Source organism: Eleutherodactylus coqui, chromosome 6 (assembly GCF_035609145.1).
Source record: "Eleutherodactylus coqui strain aEleCoq1 chromosome 6, aEleCoq1.hap1, whole genome shotgun sequence".
Lineage (NCBI taxonomy): Eukaryota > Metazoa > Chordata > Amphibia > Anura > Eleutherodactylidae > Eleutherodactylus > Eleutherodactylus coqui.
In genome coordinates, this window is record NC_089842.1 from 140,923,492 (window position 1) to 140,946,913 (window position 23,422).

At 43.5% G+C, this 23,422-nt stretch overlaps 1 protein-coding gene across 2 annotated transcripts; it reads left to right on the plus strand.

The window, feature by feature from the left end:
• Positions 1-2,057: 2,057 nt before the first annotated feature.
• HSPBP1 (HSPA (Hsp70) binding protein 1) lies at positions 2,058-22,226 on the plus strand. Of its 2 annotated transcripts, none has more exons than XM_066607748.1 (8): positions 2,058-2,231; positions 4,955-5,089; positions 10,663-10,846; positions 12,918-13,142; positions 13,433-13,588; positions 15,200-15,296; positions 16,737-16,848; positions 21,961-22,226. In XM_066607748.1, exons 2-8 carry the CDS (start codon positions 4,973-4,975, stop codon positions 22,036-22,038), a joined length of 969 nt encoding a protein of 322 aa, XP_066463845.1. In that variant the 5' UTR covers positions 2,058-2,231; positions 4,955-4,972; the 3' UTR covers positions 22,039-22,226. The 2 variants fall into 2 exon arrangements, with proteins under 2 accessions (XP_066463845.1, XP_066463847.1); XM_066607750.1 differs by lacking the exon at positions 2,058-2,231 and adding an exon at positions 2,367-2,489.
• The last annotated feature ends 1,196 nt before the right edge of the window (positions 22,227-23,422 follow it).

A 23,422-nucleotide genomic window follows, 5' to 3' on the forward strand; every position in this document is an offset into this window, starting at 1 on the left:
ATTCCGTGTGGACGGCTTCAATTGAAGTCAATGGAAGCCGTCTGATCCGTGGCCCTTCCGCAATCCCAGACGGGAAAAAGCAGAAGGTTTAAAAAGACATAAATTCTGTACTGCGCATGTCCGATAGCTCGCTGTGCGAACCATCCGCTTTAGAGAAGAAAAAGAAAGTGACAAGGTACGCGCGGACACTGTAGAATCCAGCTCTGCAATTTGCAGGGGCCTGATGGAACTTGAACTGTTGCCTATCAAGTTTGTTCTGTTTTGTTAAATATTTTTAAAATAACTTCAATAAAAAATTTATTTTCTTAGAAATGCTTAACCCCTTCCTGCTGTATGACGTACATTTACGTCATGCAGCGTCGGGGTATTATGAAGAGAGATCACAGGGCAACCTCTCTTCATACAGTGCGGGTGTCAGCTGTTTATTAAAGTTGACACCCGCAGGCAATAGCTGCAATCAGCCGCGTGGCCGATCGCGGCTATTAACCTTTTAAATGCCCCGAATGATGTTCGGGGGTCCTGTATGGCCCCCCTGCATAGAGATCACAGGGAGCCGTGAAGGTGTCGTGGCAGCCAGGGTCCTTCTAAAAAAGCCCCAGGGCTGTCTTGGCAGACTGCCTATCAAGCCATACCCGTGGGGTGGCTTGATAGACTGCCTGTCAGATTGCAGTATGATGTAATGCTATAGCATTACATAATACCGCAAGAGCGATCAAAGCATTGCTAGTAGAGATGAGCGAACGTGCTCGGCCACGCCCCTTTTTCGCCCGAATACCGCGAATTCCGAGTACTTCCGTACTCGGGCGAAAAAATTCGGGGGGCGCCGTGGCGGCATGGGGGGTAGCAGTGGGGAGTGGGGGGGAGAGGGAGAGAGAGAGGGCTCCCCCCTGTTCCCCGCTGCTCCCCACCGCACCGCCACGCCTCTCCCCGCCCCCCGGCGCCCCCCGAATCTTTTCACCCGAGTACTGAAGTACTCGAAAATGGCGGTATTCGGGCGCGTAAGTACTCGAAACGAGTACGTTCGCTCATCTCTAATTGCCCCCCTTTTGCCATATCTAAAATACATCTAAATCATAAAACAAAGATAACATGTTTGGTATCGCCGCGTCCATAAAAGTCCATTCTATCAAAGTAGCGCATTATTTACCCTGCATGATAAACGTCGTCTGACAAAAAAAAAAAAGAACACCAGAAATGCACTTTTTCAGTCACCCTGTCTCCCAGAAAAAAATGCAATAAAAAGTGATCAAAAAGTCATATGTATTCCAAAATGGTATCATCATAAACTACAGGATGTCTCGCAAAAATGAACCCTCGCACAGCTACGTCCCCGGATAAATAAAAACGTTATTGTGCCCAGAAGATGGTGGCAGAAAATAATTTTAAAAATTAAATGTCTTTGAAAAAAAATACAAGTACTACAGCAAAAAAAGAACTATACAAGTTTGGTATCGTAGTAATCGTACTGACCCACAGAATAAAGGGATCATGTCATTTTTGCTGCAGTTTGTGCGCCGTAGAAACAAAACGCACTGAAAGATGGCAGAATGCTTTTTTTTCATTTTACTCCACTTTGAATTTTATTTTAAGTTTTTCAGTACATTATATGGTACAGTAAACAGCACCATTGAAAAATACAACTCGTCCCGCAAAAAACAAGCCTCATAGAGCGACGTCGATGGATAAATAAAGGAGTTGCGATTTTTTAAAAGTGGGAGGAAAAAGTTAAAATGGAAAAAAAAGGATCACGTCATTAAGAGGTTAATGCGCTGTTTTGAATTGTAATACAGACCAACATAGGTTGTGCTGTAATTTATTTCACACGTGTGAGAAACACGCCTGTATACCCCCAATACAAATCAATGGGGATTCAGCGCTCTGTGCAACATGCGAAACACAGAGCCCAAAGCCGGCGGTGTGAATGAGCCCTGCGGCTGTGTGTATACAGGCACTGAGATTGGTGTGCTATTTACTTCATATACATTCTGTACAATTACTATCAACTCAATGTTTTGCCTGCGTGCGAGGACGCGATGTAACCACTAGGTGGCGAGCTGTCTATGCTGTGTATAGCAGCCTGCACGGCGGAAGAAGCTTCTGGAAGAACCTGGATGTGCTCTGCGTAATACATATATAACGTGCCGGGGCCGAGCAGGAGACACGCGGCCATAGGCTCTACATAGCGGGGCATTACAGAGAAGGACTGGCAGGATCCTTCCGGAGGAGCGCAGGTACGTGTGGGAACAGGCACGTCACTGTTAAACACACATATAGCTGCAGCTTGCAGACAACTGGTTTAGAACTACAAGTCCCGACATGCTCTGTTCTCTGTGACCTAGTGATATCCGGCCTTCTGTACTTGAGCAGCTGTGGCTGGTGTCATAGGAAGCAGCGCTGTGCTGCAGTCCTGCTGCTGCCCGGATGTACTCAGGGTCTGTGCGCGCTGCATCCTGGGAGTTGTAGTTTTCTCCGTACAACGTGGCTATTGAGTGAGTAGATGTAACTTCTGTTCTAGGTGATGCCCCTCGTCTATGAATGTGTACATAAATCTGGAGCTTCACTGCAAGCTGCCTGCCTGCTGTCACCTGTGGTACATCACACAGTAACTGGAGGCTCTTGTACAGCTCTGGGTCAGACTTCTCTACCAGCCTGTGTCAGCCGTACCCCAACCATGGGGCATATTTGTTATACTTGTACGCCCCCTTATTCCTTCCCGCAGCATTGGCTTCTTATTTTTAAACTTTTCCTCCCCCTTTCAAAAAATCATAGCGTTTATGTTTGATTACCGTGCAGTAATTGTTCTCTTCTGGGGGTCCGTCTGATTCTGGGGATCCCAAATTCAGTGTTTTTTAATGTAGTCGTACGATTTAAATAACAATATCTTTTAAAAATTACTTTGTCTCCATCCTCGGACTGCCAGAACTTTTTTATTTTTCCATCTATGGGTTGTGTGAGGACTTGATTTTTTTTTTTGCAAGGTGACATGTAGTTTCTATGGATATTTTGGGGTACACACATCTTCATTACTTTTGTATTCAGTTTTTATTTTTTTTCTTTGAGTTGGAGTGACCAAAAGTGCAATTTTAGTTCTTATTGTGCAGTAATCTCCTCCCTGCCGACCTCTGCTGGATGGATGGCCGGTAATAAACAGTGGGGACGGGTTGACAGCAGAGCCTAGGGGCCAATCGGCAGCTAGGGTCGTGACAGGAGTGTTGCCTCCAGCTAAGGCCGGTCAGCCCCTAGCTGCTGGTGGAGACAAGATACAACAGTACCATTGTGCAGTGTGTCAAACTTGATTTTTCAACAGGGGCCACATCAGCATTATGGTTGCCGTCAAAGCGCCGTTTATAAGCGCTCGTTCACCCCGGCATATTTGCGCTCTGTGTTATGAGCATATTTTGTTTTATGCACTTAATACAGACTGCTTAAAACACCATTGCTTTGCATTGGGATAATAAGACCCATGTTTTTCACACAGCTTGAGGGCTTTGAGTTTAACACCTTTGCCATTAGGGATCTTAAACTTGCAATCCTCTGATCACTAAAACTGCCTGTCCACGGACGTTTTTGCATTCTCTGCGGTGATAATCCGGCCGCGAGGAACACAGTGAAAGCTTTCCATAGCGTTGCTATGGAAAGTGCAGCCCCCCTGTCCACGAGTGAAGAATCACAGCAATTCTCCGCTTGCGGGCGGCAAATCGCAGCATGCTGTGAATTGCCGAGATTCTCCACGGTGAGCCTATCTGTCAGATAGGCTCACAGTGGAGATCTGTCTGCTGGCTCCTGCTCCCGGGCGGTGGCTCCTGTGGCAGGATACCGCAACGCCCGTGGCCAGGTAGCCTTATACAGGGGGTCCTTTTACATTTTGTTATGTTGTGGCCTTGTGAAAATTAAAAAGAAAATTCTAGTTTCTCCCCATCATTTTGCACTCAGTACCCCATAATGACAAAGTGATGACAGAAAGTTAGACATCTTTGTAATATTTTTTTTTTTTAAGGAAAAACTAGCATTTTGCACTGAAATAAGTATTTACTCCCTGTACTCAGTTGAAACAGCCTTGGCAGCGATTGCAGCCTCCAGTCTTCTTGGCTCTGATGCCACAAGGTTTGCACATCTGGATTTGGGGATTTTCTACCATTCTTCTCTGCCGATCCTCTTCTGCTCAGTCAGGTTGGATGGGGGCCGTCTCTGGGGACAGACATTTTCAGGTCTCTCCAGAGATATTCGATTTGAGTTCAATTGATTTGGACCCAGGACCCAACACTAAAAGGCAACAATGCTAACACCTGAGCCACATTAATAGGACACACACACACACTTTTACTTCCATGGATCTCAAGGGGAGGCGGAATCACAATTTTTCAAAAATTGGATGGGGCAGTCCTGACCCAAATATTTTGCTAATTGCTCAACACTAGTGGTCAGTAGTTGATCGGCGGGGGTCTGCTGCTCGCTATCCCTGCAGATCAGCTTGTCCTCTGGACATCCACATGAGGGTCAGAGCTGGAAGTGTTATAGAAGGCTTCCACCCCATTGGCTTATGCACATAATACATGGTGAATGGAGTCCATGTAAGCCCATTGATTATCATTGATCCATTCACACTTGTGTGTAGTTAAAAAAATAAATAAAATGTAGCATGTTGTATTTTACCGTTTATTACACGCAGTAGTGCCCTAATGTCCTCCAGGGCGCATAATAAGTACTGTACATACGCAATTATATTACGTATGTGCATTTATACACAGTTTTTCTAAGCGACAGAGCGGGAAACTTTATGAAAAAATTAAAAGACTGCGCATGACAGCGTGCGCGAGACAAAACTCGCTGCCATATGCAGCGATACGCCGGCTCACACAGCGGTAAATATAAGCGCAGTGTTTTACTGCACGCTCGTGTAGGCCCGGCCTCATAACTACATTGCTACTTATATTTTGACTTTTTTCTGTTTCAGACAGTGAAAAAAAATATCATGGCTGATGAAAAAGACAGACCACATGAGCGCAGTCTGCAAGGCTTGCTGCATATGGCCATCGAAGCTGGAAGTGGGTCAGGCAGCACCCACCAGGCGGGACAGATGTCAGAAGAGGTACGGATCTGGTAAAGCACTTGAAGGATATGATTCCCCAAGTATAGGATGGAAGGCGGGGTCCACACAGCACGGCACCTAGTTATTTGGGCAGGAAAAACTAGGGTTAGACACCATGTTCAGTAAGTGTGCGTTAATCCTTACCAGCAGTGCTGCTGACCACTAGGGGGCGTGACGCTACATGGCACTGGATAGCTGACCAAACATGGTTGAAAAAGCTCCAAATTGTACCGGGGGAGTACGCTGAGGAAGTGCCGTATGTGTGCTGTACGTGAACGGTGGATCCGTCATAGCCAGACAGTGGGTCATCCAGAAGCCTCCGTGGTAGCTATAATATTAAAGAGGTCATCTTGTCAATGACAACCACTTTCACATTGTGAGTCCCACATCTGGTACCCCAGCAAATGGCTGATTTTGCGAGGGGGAAGCTGCAACCAGACAGATGATCTTATTCCTTCATGTGGCATCATCTTGTGTAGTTATAGTGAATCCTCTGCCTTCTTGCTCTGGTCCCTCCCGTCTAATGTCCGAGACACTGCCGTCAGTCCATCGGTGCCCCTGCAACACAATCACTTTACTCTGCTAGTGGATTTAGGTTATTCTCGGAATTCTGGGGATTGGTTCTGGTACCGTATTTATTTACTGAGCTGTTCTAGTGTGGGTAGCCTGCTTTAAAAAACAAAATGCATTTGGGGAGCAAACAAATTCTGCACAGGGTGCCATCTAACCTCGGGACAGCAGTGACTATTCTGATACAGCCCATGGATACCTTTTGATGTATGCATGAGGAGGGTTCCAGGTACATACATCCAACATGTACATAAAGTGTGCACAGAGCTTGTTTTAAAGAGATCGGTCTTGTCTTTTTAATAAAGCTACAAACTGTATTGAGACAACCCTGTGAAATATATGACCAAACCATCATATCATTAAAGGGAGCGATTCTGGATACATATATGGGGTAACAACTGAGACGGATGCAATTACCTAAAATCTGATCTAGGATGACTCCAGTGATGGAGCCTAACATAGAGGTCACTAAGTTGCATTAATTGGCTTCTTCTGCTCACATTTTTGGCACATGTGTTTCTAAAGGGCAGTGAAATGTAACTTTGTATAATATCTGAATTAAGAGTTGGTTAGTATTTTGGGAGGGGGAACCTTGTAGTTCCAGTAGAAGTTTGTTCCAAGGTTAGATCTGGCAGTTTCTAAATATTAATCATGCCTGCATTAGGTCGTCCGTTCAGGATTTGAGCCAAAATGGGTATTATGTTAATGCTCCGTTCTGGCCAACCTCCATTTAGACTTTAGATAGGAATTATGTTTACAATGGCTTTGTGTCTTATCCATGTGCTACATCCCATTTGCCTCATTTTTTTTGCTTGTCTTTGACAATGCAGAGCCGCAGTCTGTTCTCCAGATTTAATCCTTCATTCTCCTGAATTCCGCTCTGATCTCACTGCTATAGCAACCCTAGTTCTTTTTCGCTACTAGGCGTTATAGTTTTTTATTGCTGTGGAACATGGCAAGGAAGGTAAGTTTTACAGCACGTGTTCAGCTTTTGGCCAGACTATGAGAATCTACATCAATCAGATAGAACATTAAAGCAACCTTCTTAACCCCTTGCTTTCTCTGTGCCATTAGGACGTATATAGCCGTCCACAGCATGAGCTGTATATGGAGCAACCAAACTTGCTCCATACATGGCGGGTAATGGATGTCTTTGGCCGCATCTGCCCACAACCACACCAGCCAGAGATAAATCTGTTAAGCCTCTTAATGCTGCTGGCAGTAAAAATAAAGCCCTCCAAAATGGTGCAATTGCAGTTTTGTTTTGTTTTTTCTTCACTTAGACATTTTTAGAAGTCTTCCAATACATCATATAGTATTTTAAATGCTACCATCGAAAAATATAACTCATCCCACAAGAAAAACAGCCCTCATGTAGATATGTCGCCTGAAAAACAAGTAAGACGCCATTTACACTGAAAGATGATTGCTCAAAAATCGCTCAAACGACAGTTTGAGTCACCGTTTTGAGCAATCATCTCTGTATAGTCTATAGTAGGTAATTCGCTACTAAAGAGCTTTTCAGGCGGAGCGGGACGCCACATAAGCAAAAAGCTGCATTGTTTTCTGTGCCTTCAGCTCTCATCCCGCTGGTAGTAGCAGCGGGACACAAGCTGAAAGAATCTTATCAGTGCTGCCGACTGTGATAACAGCCTGCACCGCTGATAAGAGTTCATCGCTCAATTCTAGAAAACTAGATATTGCCATATCTTCTAAACATAAGCAACGCTCACAGAAATGGACCTCTACAGAATGTAGTAGACAATGCAATTCATCTGACACAGCCACCTTCTTCCATTGCTCCATGGTCCAGTTCTGATGCTTGTATACCATTTTATATTTACCAGAGAATGGTGCCATTAAAAAATACAGCCTATCTTGTGAAAAGGCATCATATGGCTACATCAAAGGAAAAATAACTAAGTTATGGTTCTTGGGATACAAAAACAAAAAAAAAGGGCCCTCATTGCCCATAATAGCTGTGTCCTTAAGAAGTGATTGAGCTGTTGTACCTGGCTAATAAAAAAAAAAACATGGCTGCAGATGAAGCGTGTTAATCACATGTGGATTATTGCTAATTGCTAGGCCGCACCTGAACTTACTATTACAGTAGGCAGGTCCGACTACAACTTGGCAATTACTGGAGTTCCGCATGCAGATAGTGGATAGTGTATACACCACATTAAAGGCTAGATTTCCACGCCAATTACTATGCTGCAAAAATAGACACGTTTACTGCTGACTGCTTTGGTTTTGTCATGTGATTAATTTGCAATATGTGTTTTTTTTTTTATTGCAGATGACATATGTTAAAAATTATGTTTCACCAGTAAAAATCGATCAATAACCCCATCCGAAAATGGTGACAGTTTGCATGCTGTTTGTTATTATGGCATACTACCACTATGTGGGAACTTGGCCTAAAGAAAAGTGTTACACCCCCCCCCCCCCCCCCCAACAAGAAAGCTGACAATTGAAATGATGGAAAGCTAATGAAAAGTGTGGCAAAAGATATTGGCTGTTCCCAGTCAGCCTGTGTAAAATGGCATGCAAGTTTACACATAACGGGAGGGTTATAAGATGAGAACGGCTAATGATGTTTTCCTAATTATAATAAAAAAAACTTGAGGCAGTATGCTTCTATAATAAAAAAGTGCAAGAAAATAAATGAGGAAAAAACACTTTTCCTTTTCGTTACCCCTCTCCCAACTTTTGTGAAACGTGTTGCTGCCATCATTTTTAGAGATGAGCGAACGTACTCGTTTCGAGTAATTACTCGATCGAGCACCGCTATTTTCGAGTACTTCAGTACTCGGGTGAAAAGATTCGGGGGCGGGGGGGAGGCGTGGCGGCGCGGGGGTAGCAGCGGGGAACAGGGGGGAGCCCTCTCTCCCTCCCCGCTGCAACCCCCCACTCACCCACGGCGCCCCCTGAATCTTTTCGCCCGAGTACAGAAGTACTCGAAAATCGCGGTACTCGGGCGAAAAGGGGCGTGGCCGAGTACGTTCGCTCATCTCTAATCATTTTCTAAAATTAATTGATTTTTATTTTTTTTATGAAACGGAAAAAATTTCTCTCTTTCAACTTCTCCTGTTCTCGTTTAACCAGGTTTCATGCACAATATAACAATTTCCAAGTCACTGCATTTTTTTTCCTTTACATTTTACACAGCAAACCAACTTTTTGGCACTTGTGATTCTATTCCTAGTAACTTTAAGCTGAATAGATTTAGACAGTACAAAGCCATTGTCGTCCTGTGTCCTCTTCATCTGGTGTTTGTCTTCTGCCCTGATATAGGAGCATTATGTTCTATTGGGGTATGCTGGCGGCAGTAGAGCTAAATGCCCTCCCTTTACTTGCTGCCCTGTGATCTTAAGCAGATGGAGATCAGCAGAGTGCTTGCCCTGCAGAAGCATTTCCATTTTCTGGTTTTAGATGGAGTTGATAGAAAGCAGCGTACATCTGTGTAAACAGCATTGAAAGCTCTAAGGATCCTTGTTCAGCTCTTACCGATCTGATCCCTCTATATGATGAATTACTCCGGCATGGTCTGATTTCAGGAGAGCATGGCTGCAGCAACAAGGTCTACAATACCTTAATAGTCTATCTCCAGGCTCTCCGCATGATCACTGAAGCAAGGAGTAATCTTCATTTAATTCATCGGTTGTCTTTTAATTCTTAAACTAGCATTCATGTAAAAGAGCAGTAATTAGTTTGTCTGGTACGGGGAATATCTGCTTGGCCGAGCAGCGCTAAATCTGCATCTTTGAAGGAGCTGGTTATTAATATAATGGGAATTTAACTGAATGGCTGATCGTTTTTAGAAGGTTGGATCACATCCACTTATATTCATACTTGCATGCCTTTTGTAATTGTAAGCATTGGGCAGGTGCAGGTGCTGATTAATTCAGGCTGGTCAACTTTTTGGCTAGTTGGAGGTGGGGGGGGGGGGGGTTCTTTTTTTTTTTTTTCACCCCACCCCCACTCCCCCCTTAATATCCTAATAGTGGAGAAATGGGAGAGGGGGATTATAAACTACTGCAATACAACCCTAACCCGTAGTGTATGTGGCTGAAAGTATTAACACCATGGAGATTGAAGGGCAATTCACATCTCAGGAACCCCATTCCAATGTACTGCAAATAGGAAACTGAATCACGCACAAATGTCATGTCTTTTTCCAAAATTATCAGTTTTTCATGAAAACCTGTCAGTGAGGGTGAAGCCAGTGGTCGGTACACCGGTAGTATCGCTTGCGGTACAATAGAGCAAACAGCGTAGTCAAGGTGAAGCCAGTTGTTAGTACACAAGTATATCTGTTTGCAGTGTGGAGGAGAGGACAAGTAGTAAAGCTCTACTACAGGCTTGGAGCACAATAATCTCGCAAGAGAGGGAAGTACAAGGCCAGGTTTAAATAGGAAGTCCAATTAGGAAAAAGGGTGAACCGAACAAGAATTGGGTTGCGGGAATAAAGACCTGGGGCAAGGTTTAGCAGAGGAGCTGTCCAACAGGCTGGATAGCTCACTTGGTAGAGCTGTCACCCAGAGCACAGGAAGGTCCCGGGTTTGTATCCTGACACTACTCCATAGTGGAGGTGGTTGGCTCTCCTAGCAATGAGCAGTATACAACTTTACAGAATATACTGGTTTAAACGGGGCATTTTGGAAAAAGACATTTAATGGGTGAGTGATTCGGTTTCCTACTAACAACACATTAGAAAGGTGTTCCTGAGATGGGAACACCCTTTAACTATGAAAAGTGTTTTCCAGCTCATGGAGCAGATTTTCATAGAGAGGAAACCATCATTTTAAAGGGGGTTTCCTGCTACTTGTTCCTCTTCCTGTCCTCACAGAAGTCCAAGCACTTCTGTGTATGGGACAAGAATATGGTATCTTTTTTTTTGTGTGTGAAGGAGCCGATCTCTGTCTGTAAGGGTGTAGATGTTTCCCTTTCCTGTCAAAAAGTTATCACATTTTCTTTTCTTCTGTTTAACCCTGTGCTAGAGGAGACAATGGCTACAAGAAGCTATGAACAGTGCGTTTTCTGGCCAGGTAGATGAAGTTCAGCAAATGAAGGAATGCCTGAAAGAACTAAGTAGTGATACAAGTGACAAAGATGGGGTTGAGCGGAAGGAGAAGGCCCTGGAGTTACTTGCAGACCTGTGTGAAAATCTCGATAATGCTTCTGGTAAGATGGGTGATGATATTTCTGAGTTGGAATGAATAAATAAGGTGAAAATACAGATAGTCCCCGACTTGCGAACATTCGAGTTACGAATTTCGCTAGATACGAACTATCTGTTTTGCACAGTATGATGTAATGCTATGGCATTACATCATGCTGTGCAGGGACCGGACAAGCTTCTATCAAGCCTGATAGAAGCCTGTCCGGTCACATCGCGGTTGCTGGGCAGCCGGGGGTCTTCTGAAAGGCCCCAGGGCTGTCTATGCAGAGCGCCTATCAAGCCGTGCGCTTGATAGGCACTCTGCATAGGCAGCCCTGGGGCCTTTCAGGAGTCCCCGGCTGCCTAGCAACCACACAGCGTCCCGTGATCTCATCGTGGGACGCTGTACGGGCCCCCTGAACGTCGGGTGCAGGCTGTTTCTTACAGCGGGCACCCGGCGGCAGCAGTTCCGACGAGCTGCGCCGCTCGTCAGAACTGTTAACACTTTAAATACCGCTGTCAGAGCGGTATTTAAAGTGTTAACAGTTCTGACAAGCGGCGTGGCACGTCGGAACTGCTGCCGCCGGGTGCCCGCTGTAAGAACAGCCTGCTCCCGACGTTGTATGGAGCGAGATCCACCCGCGATCCCCTCCATACTACCATTTGTTCGACTTGCGAACAAAACGGACTTGCGAACGGGCTCCCGGAACGGAACCTGTTCGCAAGTCGGGGAGCACCTGTACAGTGAAAACAAACTCTGGAAGGAATCTCCAGCAACTTTCAACTCCCATATTCTAAGTAATTTGGGGGGGGATTTATCTCACCACCAAGGTATGCAGGACCCTTTTGAACCTCCCTGCATATCTTGCTATTTGGGCGGGGGTGAGATTTCTCGTAACAATTACCCTTCAGGACATGACAGTTGGTAGGGAAGAGACCATGTGATGTCGGAGGTGGGCTTCGCTGGCAAATTGGAATTTTAAGAAGATTGGGGATAGGATTACGTTTCTGGAAATACGAACCAAGCTAAATTTGTTGCTTTTAGGGTTATTCACATTTCATAAAGGTATATTATTAGGAAATGCCATCCCTTTGATTGGTGGGGGTTCGACCTCTGCAACCCCCGCCGATTCTGAGCATGCAGTAACCTCAGTGCTGGTTTATTGCTGTGGCTCCTCCATTGTTTTTCTGTGCACAGTGGTGCCTGATCCACCCGCCATGCAAAGAAACACATCATGGCCTCGTTTAAATATTAGTGGTTTTCACACAGCAACTGGGAAGTCTCTTCTGGAAAATCTCACAAGGACATGCAGAACTAAATCAGCTGTGTGGTCCCTACAGTCTCAGAATTGATCGGACTCCCAAAGGCTAGACGCACAGTGATCATAAAGGGATGACCTATCCTATAGATATGGCTTCATGAGATGGGAATAGACCTTTAAAGGCCATACAAAAAGCCAGAACATTACCAGAATCCATTTCTACAATTCTAATGGTGACTAAAATGTACTACATACTGCTCGTTGACAGTGGCATACCAACAACCCTCAGAAATGGCTATGTATTGAGTTTTCTAGTACAATAGAAATGTATATTTCCAAGTTCCCTTAGCATCATTATAGGTTTTCTCTTCATTGACCCCAGTAGTGTTCGATGTTAATTAGTTTTTCTCGTTATAATCAGCCAGGCAACAAAATTGTGGGGTTTTTTTGCCAAATTAGATCATCCTGCCAAAATATTGTCTCTCTGCTTTGAGCAGAAAGGACAGATCTGTTGGCTTAGCACTGTTGCCTTGCGTTACTGGAGTTCTAGGTTTGAATCTGACCTCAATGGGGATTTGAACCTGGGATCCCACCACTGCAAGGCAGCAGTGCTATCCACTGGGTCGCCACTGTTGCTCAAGAAGGCCAAATTAGAGAATTCGAATGTTACTCCTATTGATTTTAACGGAAGTCTGAATCGGGAGTCTCGAGAAAAAGGTTGGTCACTCCCGACCCGATTATTTCAATAATCGCTCAACACTAATGTTAATGCAGCATGTTTTGGTTTGTTAAATGTGACTTTTTAAAACTTCTTTGATTTATTTTCTTACAGATTTCTGTAAGCTGGGTGGGATGGACCTGATGTTGAATTGTTATTTAAGTTGCCCTGAGGCTGAACTGCGATGGAGAGCCGCTAACCTGATTGGCATTTGCAGTCAGAATGTGCCCTTCGTTCAGGAGATGGCATTGAGTCTCGGTGCTGTGAACAAACTCTTGAAATTGGTAGACCTTGACAGCAATGAAGCAGTCAGAATAAAAGCACTTTTTGCTATATCTTGTAAGTTGTGTTTTTTTTTTTTGTTCATGTTTCATTAAAATGTGTTGGCTGAAATGGAAGACGACTTGTAGATATGAGGGACCCTAACTTGATCAAACTTTACCAATCCCATGCAGTTTTTAGTAATCGTGAAATGTATTTGCATGTACTACAGTTCATAAGACCATTGTAAACATGGTCCACTCAGGGTGTATGTATATTAAATTACAGAACGGCTGTATGTTGTGTACATTTTTGCATTGACTTAACTTGTTCTGAGTATGAGCGCTGACCCCCTTGTGTTTCTACAGGTTTGGTGCGGGAGCAGGAGGCGGGGCTTGCTGATCTTGTGAAGTTGGACGGGTTTTCTGTGCTGATGCGTGCCATGCAGACTGATATATTGAAGCTGAAGATAAAATCTGCATTCCTGCTGCAGAATATACTGATAAGCCATCCTGAGTATAAAAGTAATAAGGTTTTCCTAAAATACACCCGTTTACATTAATTATACATCAAAGGATTTGTCCTGTTTAGGAAACCTATATTTATTTACTCATTCTGAGTTACTCGAGGGGGCGCCTGAGTTCAGATGCCCCCTCGAGTAACTGGCCAGAGTTTGCACAGAGATCTCTTCCAGATGCCCACCTCCATTTACAGTAAACGGGAGTCGTTCATAGATCGACTACTGAGCGGCCTCTTGCTCATTCTGCTTTAGTGAACTGAAACGGAACAACTAGAGATGACTTTTATTCTTTTAAGTGATTATTTGGGGGACTATTGGCCTGTGTAAAGACTACACAGGGTTTAATTGTCTGTTGGAGACCAGATGGCAACTATAGGCACAAAATAGTAGGAAATCTTTAATGAAGGCCATTTACAAAGTTGTTTCATTGCAATAAAAAAGTTGCAAGAATGTGCCTAGCCATTGCATTTGCTAGGTATATTATGTGGGGGTCATGACAAGATCTTCTCTGAATATGAACACTTGGAAATGTGTATTTAAACTCTAGGGCAGATGATCAGAAATTGTATTGCAGTCACTGATACTGCAATCGTATCTTGCACACCATTCATTTGCCAACAATACCTGCAGTGCATGTTGGGTCAGATCCTTTTACTTCCCACACCTTTTATTATAGTCTAAAAGGCAGGACAAGACCTATCCAGAGAACCAAACCAAAAAAGTAGAAAAACTGAAAGGTGTAAGAAAATTAAAGTCAGTTGTGGTACAACCCTTTCTCCCTGTACCTAGAGCAACACCAGTGTTGGAAAGTTGTTTGTTTGTTTGACTCTTTAATCACCTATAAGATAGATGATAATTCGGATTTGCTAGGGCTCTCACCACTGAGGCCCCTGCTGATTCCCAAGAGTGTGGGTCCCGTGTCCCCGCTCTTCTCGCCACTGTGGGCTCGTTGCACCCACCTGCAGTGAAATGAAGATTGAATGGAGTGGCAGTTGCACAAGTTTCATTCATTTCAATGGGGCTGGCGGGAATGGCTGAGTACAGGCGACCAGCTATCTCCAGCAGTCCCATTGACGATGCATGTGTGACTGGCGCTCCATTGTACCCCCACCCTACTGTGCTGGGTATAGTAAGCCTGCAGTGAGCTGCAGACACTGTGGATGACCCCCACAGATCAGACTCTTATCACCTATACTCTGGATACGTGGTAAGTCTATTTTGGTACAATGCCTTTCAGTTGGGCATTCATTAGTCCAGAAAACGTAACAAACTGGCATTTGTATTTCAGCGCAGATTGTGATTATAACGTGAAATTTCACAAGATCAGAGGCAGAAAAAAAAAATGTAGGGAAATCTTTTTGATTAAAACAACATTCATTGTTCAGCATTATCCTCTATCGCTAAATTCCATTTCAGTGAACAATCGGTTTGGTTTTTTTGTTCCTACCTGCATAGGGTTCAATAGTAGAGTCCTAAAATAAATGATACATCATTATAGAGTGAATAACAAACTGATTTGAACATTCTTGATAAGAAAATATCTGCTTCTGGATGGTTTTTAAACGTCCCTCGCATTGCGGTGATTGAGTCTGTAATGCTTTGTGTCTGTATGCAGGTACCTTATGTTCCATGGGGATGATCCAGCAGCTTGTCTCTCTGCTTCGAACTGAGCATAGTTCTTTCCATGAACATGTCCTCTCTGCTCTGTGCAGGTAACTTCCACATTTTCTTTTTGAACTGCATGTATAAAAAAAGTGCTCATCGACATCCCAAACTGCCTGGACCCATTCAACACTTCTAGAGGACACATTATATACATATTTGAGCTTACAGCTGATCACATACTATAGACAATTAAATCCAATCTGTCATTTGACTATGCTTCCCTATGTAAGGACAGCATATTACAGGGTCAGGTCTGCTCTTCTATAATTAATAATATTTATAATAAATATGGAATGCCAGTACTCTAGTCTATAATACACTTGTCAGAAATCTATGAAAAAATACAATCCAGCATTAGGAACAAGTGTTCCTGTTCCATCTTTGTTCTAAGATGGATTTTAACTTCATGAAACAAAATTCAGATTACATATTACCCCTGCCCTTATGCTGGATCTTATTTATTTATTTAACACTCCTATTAGCCAGAACCAAAAAAAAACAATATTGTGCCCTTGGGCTAATAGAAGCAATCAATGAATACATGGTGCATGGTTTGAGTTCAGTACATTCATGATGGAAGCCCTCCCGCTCGCAGTGATAGAGGGGTGGGCAGGAGCTATTGACTAGTCTCATAAACTGTCTGATGTATATTTTCATTACTCCTATTAGCCAAATGGCACACATCTGCTTTAAAGAGATTGTCTCATAAAGACAAGCTTGTCCATCCATGTACCCTATAAGGCCTTCAGCAAATGGGATCCCCCATTTGGGACCTCCCTCTGAGCGAGAATGGAGAGCTACTCTTTAAAAGTGGCTTTGGTTTTGGAGGACTTGAGCAATCCTTCTAGTACTTGGATGGTTATTCATCTGAATGGCTGCTATGTAATAATTTACCCCGCAGGCCATAGTTTCTATCAGCTGGGTTTGGGATCAGTAGTGATCAGCTGATCACTGTGGTGGCTGCTATCTAAAGGGATGTGTTGTATATGTGTTTTTAAAGACCACCTAGAACAGGATGTCAATTGTTTTCCAGTGTCTCTATCAGCCAGAACATAGTGATGCTTGGGCATCACCAGAGGTTGACATCCATGCAAAAATTCAATCCTTGCTCCATTTCTATTTCACAATAGCAAAAGTCATTAATCGTTCTACTAAACCCCTCCTGAATACTACCGTGTGATAGTAGCAGATTTTGTGTTAACATTCCCAATTGTTCTCTGCACAACGCATTCTTCTAAAATTCATTTCTATGCCTGTCATATAACTGAGAATATCTGTACCATTGATGCTGGATTAAAGACATTTTATTGTACCGCTCTTATTTAAAATAATATGCCAACCGCTTAAAATAAAAAAAAAAAACTCCCAAAATATGGCAAAAAAAACGACCTTGTTAGACTGAACTTTATAGTACTTTTTTGTGTTACATTAACAAAAAAATATATATATTCTAAAACTCTGGGTTACTATTTCTTCCTTTTGTCCAGTATGACAACAGATTTTCCACAAGGAATAGCTGAATGTAGGGAACCTGAATTGGCTTTTGAAGATTTTCTCCGAGAACGATGTCAAATGATACAAAAACAGGAGGAATATCAGGTAATGGCTTCTATTCGCTGGTATGTCAGAGGGCTTTTCTTCTTGTACACATAACTTTTCAGCCAATCCGTGGCTTTGACGCTCATGCTGTATCGCTGCTGAAGTCAGTGATTGCCTGAGTGCTCATGTCTACCATTCTGCTGAGATCGCCCTGTGGATCAGAGCTCCTGCGCAGAACCATTTAAGAAGGACAAGGTTTATGATTTCTGTACACTCCTCTTGTCTGCAAAACTGTTCTTTGCTAGTTTTTCAGCTTTTTTCTTTTTATTCCTATAACAAATTCTGTACAGAGGTACAATTTGTTGAAGGGTCTTCTTCCCATGTTAAATTTTCCCCGCTGCCAACAGCTCACTATGCTTCAGATGGTTCTTGGCTTTCTCTGTAGCCTAGTTTGTGGTTTGATGTCCCAATGTTCATTGGTAGTTTTGTTCCCAGATTTAAAATTGTATATGTAGATATGACATTTTCTTTCCAACCTCAGACAAGTGATAACACCGATGTACATGCTTCCTGCTGCCTCCCCTGCCTCTATTATAGCAGTGCTGCTTAACACTTCTCTAATAGCGCTAATTGTCGGGCTATGTCTGCACTTACAGGTTCTGCCTACTAATTGTCAGGGAAAACATGAGTACTAGTAGCAGCTGCTAGCGTTCGTGTAGTAGCAGCCTAACGGCTCTTTCACACGAGAGTATATCTTTTCACGGCCGGCCGATATACGCTCCCCATCTGATCTATTGGAAACCAATGCATCAGTTCAGATGGGCGTATTCCCGATGCGTAAAAACGGCTGGCAAAGATAACGCATACGGTGTGCATTGCTGCCGGCTGTATTTACGGAACTATCTTTTCTGGCCGGTCCCACGGACTCCTATGAGAGCTGCCGGCAAAGGGAGGTGGGCGGGAGTTAGCAGCGTGTCTGCTAAACTCCCACCACCCTCCCTCCTCCTCCCCGCCCATTGCTGGCAGCCGACGAGGGCCAGAAGTTTAGCACACTAGCTCTGCTCCCCTTGCCGACAGCAGGAGAGGGGGGGGGGGGGGGGCAGTTTAGGGACGGATGCTAATTGTTTCCATGCGTATGCCTTTCAAATACAACTGAGGTTTCTGTTGCAGGATATCTACATGATTTACTTCTAGTTTAAAAAACAAAAACAGGCTTGGTATGGCAAAGGTGAATGGGTTAATCTGTACATTCAATGTGTTTTTAGATAGATATAGCTTGGTAGTATGCTTGTAATGACCTAGATATCTTAGATCGTCCCTATTTAGAATACACCTTTTAATTAAGTTTGGAGTCGATTTTTTTTAGTTTTTTTTTAAATATTTTGTGACACCTCTGGGAATAACTCAACCCCTTAGTGACGAGCCTATTTTCTGTTTTAGGGTGAATGCCCACAAACGGATTTCTACCACGTTTTCCCAGGCGGAAATCTGCAGCTATTAGGTTCTATTGAACCTATTGGCTTTCTGCCTGCCAATGCTCACATGCGGAATTCTACTGTGGATTTCCGCAGCAGAAAGTAAATCGCCGCATGTTCTATTTGCCGTGGATTTACGCCACGGTAGGTCTCCGTTAATATAGCATTTATGGAGAATGCGGAATTCCGTGATCACCAGAGGCACTTTTGTTTTTAATTGCCGTACTCTCGACGCTCGTGGGCATGTGCTCTTAAGGACCAAGACACTGTCATTATCGCATTGCAAAATCCTTAACTTGTTGCCAATTTTTTTTTATTGGCACCACTGTGAGGTACATATAATATATTGCATAACTTTTATGAAACTTTTCTGGGGAGGAGGTGGAAAAATCCCTCTTTTTTTAAATTTTTTTTTTAAAGAAACTATTGAATCTGCCTCACTGCATTCTAAGATCGATGTGCAAGAATATCGATATCTAATTTGTGTGCAAGTATAGCACCAAGCAGCAGCCCCCCCTCAGTATAAGTTCTCTTTCACACAGGCGTATATCGAGCCCCGTTTACACAGCGTGCCAATATACGCTACCCATCTGAGGCATTGGCTTCCAATGCCTCAGTTTTTAGATGAGCAATTTTCTGCTGCATAAAAACGGCCCGCCAAGACATCTCATACAGTGCGCATTCTTCTCCTATGAGAGCCTATGACAGCTGTCAGAAAAGTGTGACTGCTAAACTCCCACCCCTTCCCTCCTCCGCCTCTTGCCAACCTTGCCAACTGTTTGCAATGGGAAGGGGCGGGACAAGGCGGGAGCTAGTTGCTAAGCTCCCAGCCCTCACATTGTAAACAGCCAGCAAGGGGCAGGGCATAGCACACTAGCTCCTGTTTTGTCCCGCACCCTCCCCTTGCCAAGAGGGGGTGAAAATCGCCTAGGTCTGTGTGAAAGAGAAGGTGTTTGAGTTCTTAATCAGTACCTTGCACCTGTGCAATGCTCCTCTGTATAGCAGCTTGGTTGTCTGCATGTTGAGGGATTTGGTGCTTCCCCCTCCCTCTTGTATCAGTACATTAACAAGTATATGGCCTTTCTGTTTGTTTTTTTTCCTCTGTATTTTCCCTTTTTCAGTGATTTTTTTTTTATAGATCTTTCTGGGACCAGGCATGTTAAAGTGACCACTGGGCAAAAATTTTCTGCTAAATTGTCCTGCAGTTATGTGAACTTACTGTGGACTGATACAGAAGAATCCAACAATTCCCTGGTGTAGAATGGTTGTTGGAGTCACCGTCTCACTGATTCCATGTATTAGGGAATGCCTGTTTGAGCAGTTTCCCAGTATTGTGTAGCCTTGCGCCTGGTGAGCCTGAAGCGTACCAGTCTTTCAGCCCAGGTATAGTTGATTGGGCAGCGAGTGAAATGCTGATGCGTCTTCCTTTGTTCCGAAGATGAAGTAGTGCTGGGAGTTTAGTAGCTGTACTTTAGGGTGACACCCCCATTGTACGAGGATCTGGTAAATTATACCCTTACATCGCATGCTTCTGCAAACGGCTCATTTACTTGTAACGTTTTGATTTGTAATTTTAAGGTTGGTTATTTGCAGAAGACCAGCTTAATTGTTTTCTCACACTCTGCAATTAAATTCTTATTGTTAATTAGCTGTCTGACTAATGAAAAAACTACTAGTTTTTGCTCTTATCTGGCTGACTTCTCCTTTCTTCCAGTTTGTATTATATAACCATTTGATGAAGTAAGAACCTTACATTTTTTGGGATCAGTGTTCTGTTCCCCTGAAGGGCAGTAATCTTCCTGTGTGGCACTAATGTGATCCTTGCACATGACCGTTTGAGTTTATATCAAAGTGACTTTGTTAGCAAGATACTGCAGCACGTAATGCCTCAATGTTGCTGCTTGCTGTCACTGAATGGATGACTGTATCGGTGAAGGAAGGTGCTAGGACAGTACAGTGGATGCAGGTTTAGTGTTCTTATGGATTCTAGAAGGTGCTGATTACGTTCATCATGACCTCCATTTGAAGGAACCTAGCATTAGTTTACGGTGTGTGTATAATTCAGTTATGATGCTTGTAGTTTAGGTGACGTGGCGTCTGGGGAGTCTCTTTTCATACTCGCCCTGTCCCCCGTTCCTGCAGTGTATCCCCCCAACAAAGTACATGCGCAGCAAGCTTGACCCTTTTTAGAAGGCGATGCGCGAACATTCCCATTCATCTCTATTGACTCGGACTCCATGCCATGTAAAGTATAACCACCATAATTAAGTTTATGGTACTTACAGTTGATGACAGGTTCCCTTTAAGTAACAGTCCATAGACTACACACATATACGCAGTATATCTGGTGCATGTGCAAGTTTAATGGGTGATTTCAGTCCGTATTACAAAATAGAACATGCTTTTTTTTTTTTTTTCTTCTAAATACATAAAGTACACTCCTCTGCATAACCCAACGCGAACCAATGGGATTTCTGCAGTCCTTCTTACACGTGTAAAAAAATATTTATAATACGGACCAAGAATGAGCCCTAACGCACACAGACATTACATCATCATATAGGCATGCAGGACCGAGCAATGCAGATGTGAATAAGTTGTAGCAGACAATTAGCTCCTGCAGCATGTTTGTATGCCCACACCCCCCAAACTCTCATAGACCTCAATGAAAACAAGGATGACTACCCCCCCCCTTCTTTACTTCCTGTTCTGCCATCTTTAGTAACACACTTGACACAAAGCGGTGGACAGCAAGTCAGGGAAAAGTTGCTTGCCTCCTTATGTAAATGGTCACTAACATTTCAAAGTTGTGGAGGGCAGATCAGTTTAGGAGAAACTTGAAACTAGTGAGTTCAGGTTGTAGGCTCCATATGCGCAGCAGAGCCTGTAGGTTGGCATACGGGAGTCCTTATGTCTTTGTATTTCATAGCTGTAAGCCCTCTGTACTGCTGTGTGGCTCATATGTAAGACACTGTATTATGTGATGTATACATATATTTATGAATCTGATAGAAGTCCCCATATATTGAAGGCCTGTAGAGATACTACAAAAAAAAACCCACCACCGCATCAGACCTGTAACTTTAACTACTTTTGACCTTAGACTTCAAATCATATATATATATGTGTGTGTGTGTGTGTGTGTGTATGTGAAAGCCCCACTGACTGACTCGCCACGAAGTCTCTAACTTCCCGATGTTGTACACACATGAAGTTTGGCACAACCATTCTTTAGGTCCTAAATAGGAAAAGTAAAGGGGGTCACAACTCAATTATTCAATGCTAATTGCAAAAGTACATACACCCCTATGTAATGTAACTTTTCGGTGTCGTAAAAGCATGAAATTTGTCGCAAACATTCTTTAGGTCCTAAACGAGGAGAGTGGGAAGGGTGGCACATTCTGCAGAGGGACATTGGTACATGCAGCCTGAGGAGAATCTAATGCTCCTTTATGTGTATGCATATTTTATTCCTTGGTTACTCTAAAGTAACCACCACTTCATAAAATTTTCTATGCAAATAACATGTAAACTCCTGTATCAAATTAATTCAAGCGAGGCTGGGTATATCAGCTAGTATAGTAATAAATGTGTTATGTACATTACAAATGTGATATTTGTTTATCTATTTTTGCTTAGAGGAGTTACAAACTGCTATATCTGCAACAGTCTGTATGAATGCTTGCTTCTTTTTTAGGAAGAGCTGGATTATTGTGAGCGGCTCTTGAAGATGTGTTTCCGGGACCACTCTGAAGACAATGGCATGGATCGGTGATCTGTTTTGATGCATATGTCTACCAGTGGTGCCTTGTGATGGGGCACGAAGAAGATTATGATTGAAATGGGGCTAATTTATGAAGCGCTACCCTGGTTCCTCTCAGACATATGTAATCTTTGTTTCAAAAGAGGAGTCTGAGATATGTGGATTTCTTTTTTTAATAAAGACAAAAATATTGTGTCTGATGTGAGTTTTAGCTTTTTGTTCCAACGTCTTGTAAATAGACCCTTACGTGCCATGCATCAGCCTTGCAGCCTTTGCAACCAAATTCCACGAAAATGCAGGTCCATTTTGTTCTGTTCTAAAACAGATGTGTTCGGCCAGTGGGTTAATTTTTATTTTTTTTCCTGCTTCCATAACCGAGCAGAAAAATGGAACCTCTTGGCACAGATGTGAATGGGCTGTTACCTGGGCATGCGTATAATTGTACTAATACTTTGCAATGAAGTTTTAGGCCTCCTGCCCATGGGCGGATATTTTCTGGGGAATCCGTGGCGGGTGTCTGAACCGCGGATCCACAGCAAATAGCACCCATAGCATGCTATGGTAAATTGATCTTCCTCCACACTTGTGGAGACCAATTGCGGTTTCCGCAAGCGTAGGGGGGGGGGGGAACCGCAAGCTCCATTTTTCTGTGGATTCCACGTGGACTGCTTTCATTGAAGTTAGGCGTGGACGCAGGAAAAATTAATAAAAAAAAAAATCAGTACTGCGCATGTCCGATGGCTTACCGTGCGGACCATCGGCAGTACGGATGAAAACTGAAAGTACCGGGTACCCGCGGACGCCGCTGCTTCCGGGGCCGCTGTGGAATCCGGCTCTGCCATGTGCAGAAGCCATTGGATCTGGTTGAGCTTTTTTTTCTTTTATGTTGCCACTGAGAAAAAAAAGTTTTAAAATCTTGTTTAGATCCTGGCTAAAAACAATAGGGCTTATTTACTAATACTGTCTAAAAGTTAGGCCAGTTTCACCTCTGGTTGGAGGTTCTCTCACAGATCCGTCTCAAAATACCAGAAGATAAAGCACTGCTTGCAGCATCTTTTCTTCCATCCAGAAGCTGGACAGTTGAGCGGAAACGAATGGACCCAAATGGCTTTCAGTCTGCTTCAGCTTTTCTGACTGGAACAAGGACGCAGAGAAACAAACCCTGAACTGAGCCCTAACGGAAGTGTGAAACCATGCTTAGACAGTGCAAACTTAACCCCCATTTACACACAGAGGGCCGCTCAAAATTCGTTCAAAAAAAATAGGATGATTGACAGTTTGAGCGATCATTTTGCATAAGCTGTGAATTGACACGAACGCCCATTATTAACTTATTAGCTTAATTTGCATGTAAATGAGCCTCCCTGTGCTGTATGCAGAGGTCAGCACGTGGTCT

What these genes read in the sequence shown, in the direction of transcription:
- HSPBP1 (XM_066607748.1), top strand. Translation starts at nt 4,973, where the DNA reads ATGGCTGATGAAAAAGACAGACCACATGAGCGCAGTCTGCAAGGCTTG. An exon ending in AAGCCATCCTGAGTATAAAA is followed by an intron (nt 13,589 to 15,199) that starts GTAATAAGGTTT and finishes GTCTGTATGCAG; the next exon opens with GTACCTTATGTTCCATGGGG. An exon ending in GTCCTCTCTGCTCTGTGCAG is followed by an intron (nt 15,297 to 16,736) that starts GTAACTTCCACA and finishes CCTTTTGTCCAG; the next exon opens with TATGACAACAGATTTTCCAC.